Source organism: Capra hircus, chromosome 7 (assembly GCF_001704415.2).
Source record: "Capra hircus breed San Clemente chromosome 7, ASM170441v1, whole genome shotgun sequence".
NCBI lineage: Eukaryota > Metazoa > Chordata > Mammalia > Artiodactyla > Bovidae > Capra > Capra hircus.
In genome coordinates, this window is record NC_030814.1 from 40,286,750 (window position 1) to 40,294,844 (window position 8,095).

Sequence of the window (8,095 nt, forward strand, 5' to 3'; positions counted from 1 at the left end):
AACCTTTGACAACCTACTATTTGCCTGAGACATCTGTAGGACAAACTCTTATCTCAGTATTTCTGGAGTCTCATAAGATGTTCTATTTAAAAAAAAGAAAGAAATGGTTATGGTCAAACAAACCTCGAAAATGGTGCTTACTATCTTGGAATCACAATGCATGCAAGTTTAATTAAAGGCTCTAAGACACCCCGCAGCGAAACAGAAGAGTCTCCCTCTTAGTTCTCTGCACTTATTGGCCGATTAAGACCAGTGAACATCCTATGAAAAACTATGTAAAATTTAGACATATTTTGGATTTAAAGATAATAACACAGAGACATCTCCTTCCATTGTTATCAAATGTCATTGGTCAGTCCTGATCTTAGACTCCTCAAGTGTGTCTGTTTTCAGAGGGCAAGACTTGAGTTACCTTATATACTCAGTTATAGTCCTGGAGACATGCTTCCCCTTCTCCCAAAGCTGGGCCCTTGAAGCATGGATTCTATCTAATTGTGGGCCTCAAAGGATTTCATTCAGAGATAGGCAGCCCCCAGAATGCTGTCACCATGTCACTGGACCTGCCCCCAAGGTAGGGATTTTAAACCCTATGTTCCAGACAGTCTCTGCAGTGAAGAATTAAAAACAAAAGGCCAGAGTCATTTCACAGAAATCATACCCACATAGTACTTTTCTCCCCTTTCCCCACCTCGCTGGAGCGCAGGCTGGCCGGCCCCACCCAGCTTTCCACAGTCAGGTAGCACATCTCCTGGAATTGTCTTCTGCTTGATGCTCATGTTGCGTTTGTGCAAGCTCGTCCCCTCGTCCTGTTCCGGATTAGCTCCGCGTCCTTACACATGTGGTGGTTCGAGGAAGTTCACATTCCACCCTCTCATTCCAGATTTCTCCCAGCTCGGCAAAACTTTGCATTTTGTCTTTGTTCTTATCCGATCAAAAAATGCATTGCCACTGAAGCCAGTAGTTTTCTTGAGCTTCTGTCAGAGAACGTGATCACCCAGCTGCCAGGGGGATGGCAGAGCCACTTCGGTCTTGTGATGCCCTGGCACACGTTACTCTCTGAGAGTGTGGGGGTATTGTGTCCTCATGGAAATCTTCATGAGCCCCACTTGGGCAAGTCCGTATGCCAGCAGCATTTCTGGAACATTCTAAGCCTCAAACACCCATCCATCTCACCCACATAAATAATCTTGAGGATTACGGCACAGACACAAGAAAAACAGCTCCTAACATCCCGGGAGCTTCCCCGCAGTCATGCAATGAGGTTTCTTTATTAAAAGGCCTCTTTAGAGTGCCTAAACCCAGAGGCCACAAACAGGACTCCTTGCCCAAAATTCACTCATCAATAAGGGTTCTGCATCTGGAGTTTAGGAAGTGATGGAAGAGATTTGGGGAGCAGTAACCCCCTGATGTTACGTGCAAAATTCTGGGTGTAAGCATCTCTGAGCCTTCTTCTTGGACAGAGGTTCCCTGGCTTCCATTAGACCCACAGAGGAGTGTGAGGACCAATGAAGGAGAGAGAGGGAAGTGGGGACAGACCACAGTCACCCCTAGACACCCCCAGACTGTATGTTTGTTTATTTGGCTTTGATTTTAACTTTTTGCTAACACATATAAACTGGGCTATTTTATGTTTTAGAGAATCCACCTCTCCACCTTCTCTGGAACTAGTTCAGAACATGTGGTGGCTATGTGTAGGCATTCTCACGTGGCAGCAGTGAGTGCCACTCACGCTACAGAAGGCCTGACTCTGGCTGAGCCACCTCAGTCCCCACAGCGGGAACCTGGCTCACTTAGGATGCCAGCCTGGGCTCTTGACGTGCTGGAATTTTTAACCCCTCTGTCCCAGATTAAGAAACACTGTTAGCTCTGGACTGGCAGCATGTTAGTTAGCTTTGCTTTATAGCTTTTAATGTGGCTGTAATAGAATTTTCATCTTATTGATTTAACACATTATTCGGGTATCAGAACACTGGGTAGGTTTTTTTTTTTTAAATTCTGGTCATCTAGAATTTTTTTTTAAACCTGATGTTTTTAGGACCCCATTGATAAATTTTGACTGGGTCCACCGACCCAAATTAGCAGGAATTTTGTCCATTTTCCCTTTTGCTTTGTATCATATGGAAACTCCCTGGTGATCAGGCTCTGCTCTAAGAGACTGCTGGGCACACAGACTAGATTTTGGTGGAAGGCATAAGTCACTACTTTTGCCAGAGGTCTTAGCACTCCCTTGGGAAGGTCTGCCTTTTAGTAGAGGTGCCTGGACCTACCTTCAGCCTGGAAGAAAAGATCCTTAGGGAGGCAGTACCACGCTGAGCTCTCACTCTGCAAAGACCCTCTTTCCCAGTCCATCCTCCTTGCCTTTGGAGCTACAGCATCTTGAATTCTCAAGGCTTGGATTGAAATACCCAGCTTCCTGTATCAGTTGAAATCTAGGGCTCAGTTGCATCTTAGGGGCGCACTGCATTTCCAATGGATCCCAAATCGTTGGGAGTTTAAATTGGCCTGCATTTGGCAAGAGACACTTCCTGTTTCTAAGAAAAATGGCTTATGAGGACTTACAAAAAAGACTCTAGGAGCTTTTGGACTGCAGAATGGCTCTTGCAAAACAACATTTGGATGATTTACGTGTAAATGAATCAGAAACATGTGGATTAAATTTCCTTGTGAATACAGATGGGTTTAAAAATTAACGGAAAAAGTGTTTGGCAAAATGCTTTTTTAAAAATTGAATCGAAAATTTCAGGGGGTTGGGGAGGGGAAGCAGAGGCTTGTGGGGCCCACAGCACTCAGAGCCTCACCTGGCCTTCCCGTGTCTACTGAAGGCTTTGGGGCTCTCTTAAAAAAAAGCCCATTCTTGCAGACATGAGAGCTGGGAAATTTAGAGGGTCACTTCCTAGATGCAGTCACCACTGACAAGGACATTAATTTAAATTTAGAATTGCCAACAAAAAGAAAGCAATGACTTCCTTTCTCCGCCTGACAGGATGCTAAGCCATCGCTGAGAGCCAAAGATGGCTGCCTCTTGCTTCTAATGTAAGCACTGCTCTCATGTCCACCTAGTTCAAAGTTGCCATCCTGAACTCTGCAGTTGTCCCTTTATTCCTTATACCCATCAAGTGAAGTGTTCCATGTTGGACAGTACCTAGTTGATATAAGGAAACACAGCCCAGAAAAGTTCAGCAGTTTGCACTAGGTCACACAGCTAATTTAGCAGCAGAAGTTAATAGGAGCCTAACTCTATTAGGTCTTCACTAGGAGCTTATCCGGAGAAGGCAATGGCAACCCACTCCAGTACTCTTGCCTGGAAAATCCCATGGACGGAGGAGCCTGGTAGGCTGCAGTCCATGGGGTCGCACAGAGTCAGACACGACTGAAGCGACTTAGCAGCAGCAGCAGGAGCTTATCAGAACTAAGCACTTCATATTGGTTGTTAACATGTAAATTTCCCACAACTCTTAACAGTATCACTGCCCTAGCAAATATACCCCATTCCTAGCCGAGGAGGCAGAGAGGTTCACGGATACAACTCTGGGTGGAAAAGGAAGTGGCAACCCACTCCTGTATTTTCTTGCCAGGAAAATCCCATGGACAGTGGAGCCTGGTGGGCTACAGTCCATGGGGTCGCAGAGTCAGACACGACTGAGCATGCACGCAAGCAAGCAAGCACCTCTGGGGGACTTACTCAGCAAACAGAAAAGTGGTGGAATGTAGGCCTGTGGGATTCCATGCTCTTTTAATACAACTGTGTGAGGCCTCCCAACAATGCTTTCCAAGATGTTTAATTCTCCTATACAGCTTTCCCTTTGCCTAGGATCTCCTTCAGCTTTCCTAGGCTAAAGTTTTCTAGAGACATGGTCAGACCATTGCAGAAACCTTGACTGCAGCAGAGGTATAGGGGACACCCTCCCTCCTCATCCCCCAGGGAATGACATCTCCTGGAGCTGGCTGCTTCTCACCCCAGGCCTGAGGACTGAAGTGAAGGCACCCAAATCGCCACTCCAGTCCTCAGTGCTCAGCTCTCATGCTAATACAGGACACGGGCAGAGCCATGGTTTTTTGTAGCAATTGCTGGCTGTTGTGGTGGACCAGTTTTTCATTTTATATTTTGGAAGTGAAAGCAAGGGGGAAAAAGAGTGACAAACTGAAAATTCCCACTCTTTTGCAAGTGATGGGGCTCTAACTTTCCCAGCAGTATTCAAACTCTGACTTGCCAGTTATGTCTTAAAATTGAAATCAGATTTGGAGGGACATTTAGGATTGTCTGTTAAAGACACATACACTCACTGATGACACTACATTCTTAATAAAGTACATGCATATTTTGTAATTAAAAATTCCTTCCAGGGAAGATGAGAAAGCTCATTTGTGGCTAATGTTCAACGAACATAGTGGTATGTGGGTGTTTTTTCCCCTCATCTTTTTTCTCTTTCAGTAGGAAGTTTGGACACAAAAGCCACTGACTCTTGTCTTCTCTTTCACAGCAATATCTGGCATGATTGTTCCTCCCATGTGAAAGAATTGCCTTGAAGAATTTTATTAATGAAGAGGTTGGATTCTGCTACAGAGAGTAATGTGATACAAGTCCCAGAGTGGAACTTTTAACTCAGGCCTTTTTAAGAGGAATCACAATAACTGCAGATTTTTAAACAAACAATATCGCCGACCTTGCAAATACTGAAATTGGAAGGGATCTGCTAACGCAGGGTGTTGGTTACAGTTGTACCTCCCGCCTCCTTGGGGGGATATATTTATTCTGTGTTGATAAAAGCAAATCCACTTTTTCTTTCTCTCTCTCTTTTTTTTTAAGCTTAACTCTGCAATCACTTGTCTTTTATAAACCGTAAAGCTGTATACAAGGGACACTATAAATAAGACTCCATGTTTTAATTTATGATGTTTTTAAAGCTGTGTAAAAGGAGAATGAAGTGGTGATATTTACAGAAAAGTTTAAAAAAAAAAGAAAAAAAAAAAAAAAAAAAAAGCTTGTATGGGACAGAATAGGAATGCCAGTTAGATTTTTTAGGAAACTAAGGGTCGGCTTCTGCGCCTTAAAGCATATCAAGTGGTAGTTACTCGGACAGTGCATTTCCAGTATCTAACTTAACATGCCACCCTTTAGCAGTGCAAGCTTATTTCTCCCTTTCGTATTGTTGTCTTAAGTAACTGTGTAAATAAATGCAGCCTGGAAAGTTAACCAGTGATGTGAGTGATCACGTTTTCCCCTTCTACTCAAAATCCAGTGCCTCTAGACAGATGTTAAAACTGCATATTTAAACCTGATAGCACTCTCTCTTTTGCTTATGTCAACTTCTTATGAAGCCGATGGCCTCTCGAGAGCTTGGAGGCACACACACTGTATGAGAATCTCCTTTGAAGACTGCATGGAACAGGGTCAGGCACAGAATTCCAAACTATTCCCTCCAGTTAGTTATCAAGTCAAAATCCCAGTAACATGCCGCCATTTACAAGGTTAAAGTTTACTCATCCTAAATGCTGACTTCATCCCAGTCCTCCAACACAGCAGATCTTTCAGATTTCCCATTCGAGATAGCGCCTCTATTGGTCGACCCTTACTATTTGTAACATAGTAGATAGAAACAACGGGTTAAGTGCTTTGGAATCAAGAATGAAAGGAAACTGGGAGAAAGGAGAAGAAGGTTGAGACCTCAAAACACAGTTTTCTGTTCGATGGGAATTATTGCTCTCATTATCTGGGAAGTGTTCTTGCAATAGAAGGTAATGGTGAAGAGGCAGCAAAGCTCCGAGGATGCATTTGCCTGAGATTTTTTTCTTTGCTGTTGTGTTTTTGTATGTAGTTATAAATACTGTAGATTTTTTGTGATTTTTTGCCAAAGTTGTTGTTCTATTTATACATTTTAATGTCTTAAGATGGTTTTTCAATATCATAAAAAAGATTTTACTGCATATTTTGCAAAGGAAAAAAAAAGCTCACTACCTTTAGCTTGCACATACTTGCAAAATTAATTAAAAGGCTTTTTGTTTTAAAGGGGATTTTGTAAGATATCCATATAAATAATGTATTTATCTTTGGAATTTGTACATTGCTTTCCCCTTCCTCCTTTTCCTCTGACTCCCAGTTTATTTTATTGTGTATGTTTGCTATGTGAAAAGTGCGTATTTGTTTGGTCACCTATAGTTAGCTGTTTCAATGTGATTTTTAAACATTTCATTTATAGTTATTTTTAGTATTGTTTTAAACCATGCTTCATTTTTTTTTTAATTTTCACCCAAAAGCCATTGTCTATTTTTGTATTATTTGTAAGTTAAGAAGTTTTTTCCAATTTATGGCAAAAAATAGTAGCGTATTATTCTTGTAGCATTTAGTTCCGTAGATTAAAAAAAATGTATCCTTTGCTTTGGAAGCTTACAGAAGAAAACCCTAATGCTGTTTTACTCTATTAATATGCATGGAACCTCTCCCTTTGGAGTGACGCATTTTGTGCATTAAATTCCAGGGAGAAACTTCATAGAAATCAATGAACATACTTTCTTTCCTAAGTCTGCTTGTATATTTCCTCTGTCTTCTTTCACATAAATATAAACCAGCAGATTGGATGCCTTAACAATGCAAATCATATTCATTTCACTTGTACATTGTAACTGTGCACCAGAACTGTCAGTCATCACTAACATTCTAAGAAAAAAAGAAAAAAAAAGAAAAAAAAAAAAACAAAGAAATCGAAAAGCACAAAAGAACTGTTTTGTTACCTTAAGATAATGTAACTTTTTCTAGTAGATCAAGAAAATTTACAACAATGCTGCAACTGTGCATGCCCCCATATGGATTTTGCAATGGTTTTCACTAGACTGTCAGAGTGCGATTTTTATGGGTTGGGGCGGGTGGGGGAGGGGTGTTGCGGGAGGGAAGGGAGGGGAAGAAAGCTGATTTTTCTTGGTGAGAAATAATAATGATAAATAATAATAATAAAACTGGAAAATGTAAGCAAAGTGGACACATTGCTTCTCGGTACTCAGAAAGGTTGTCTGAATTTGTGTGGTAAGCGCTGGCCTGAAGATGTGTACAATTTAAAGCCATATTTTGTCTGGTGAGCCCCTTAACTGTTTGTGAAGGACTCCGGGTCAGCCGGTGAGGTGTCCGGCTCAGACCCTGGTGACAGACGCCACCCATTGTCAGCCATTGTAGTGGTTAGAACTTTTCTTGAAAGTCCAAAGAGCCTTTAAAATGTGTATAATTTGTGTTTCGTTGCCTCTATTTACACTGATTAGATTAAACGACATTCTGGCCCTCTGACCCTCTCTCTTCTACATGGAACTTTTACAAATAAAAGATGTTCCCCTAAATACAGAATATGGCTTTAAGAAGAAAACAAAAATAGAGAATTCAACTAGGATTTCAGTTTGGGGGGAAAAATACAGCTTCTGGATGACTGGATTGCATAACACACCCTGGCCTCACATTGTACTAGGATGCAGCTTAACGAAGTCATCTCTAAATCTAACCTTTCACCTTCCTATCAGACTTTTGGAATAGACACACACTGTACAGTTCAATCGTTAGAGAACCTAACTACTGTAGAGATTGTTATAATTTTTTTTTTTTTTTTGCAAACATTCAAGCTGTAAAAACTTTTCAACTTTCACAATATTTAATTAAAGTTACTTCTTGTCTGTGATGGCAGCTCCTAGTTGTGTATTCATTTCTCTATTTTGGATGAGCCCAAGTCCAACATAATGTAAAAAGGTCTGTGTGTGCAGTGGCGTGGGGCCAGTGTTATCACCCAGAGAAAAGCAGCAAGAGTCGTCGTGGGACACCCACTTTCCCTCTTTGTCAGTGCATGGGGATTTGCTAATCTGGAATGCAAATTGAACACACACAGCGTACTGCTGCCCTCTGCTGGCAGCAGCTGGACACACAATGCCCATCCTGGTCTGAGCCAAGAGCCCCAACGATTACGCTAGGCAAGCAATGAGATCCCCTGAAGTGACTGAATTATGAATCTAGGCTCTGGCCTCGCTGGAAAGTCATCCTCCATGTTCCAAGTCTGAACCAAGCTCTTCACATACCACTGCTAATTAATCCCAGTGAGCTTTCTGGTCAATTATGTGCCCTGGT

General features: G+C 41.9%; 1 protein-coding gene across 3 annotated transcripts in view; it reads left to right on the forward strand.

Moving 5' to 3' along the window:
• The window catches only part of EBF1 (early B-cell factor 1), a 407,699-nt gene extending 400,044 nt beyond the window's left edge, over positions 1 to 7,655 (forward strand). For all 3 annotated transcript variants that reach the window (XM_018050098.1, XM_018050099.1, XM_018050100.1), the window contains exon 16: positions 4,482 to 7,655. In XM_018050098.1, coding sequence (XP_017905587.1) covers positions 4,482 to 4,513 — 32 coding nt within the window. In that variant the 3' untranslated portion in view covers positions 4,514 to 7,655. The remainder of the gene's footprint in view (positions 1 to 4,481) is intronic.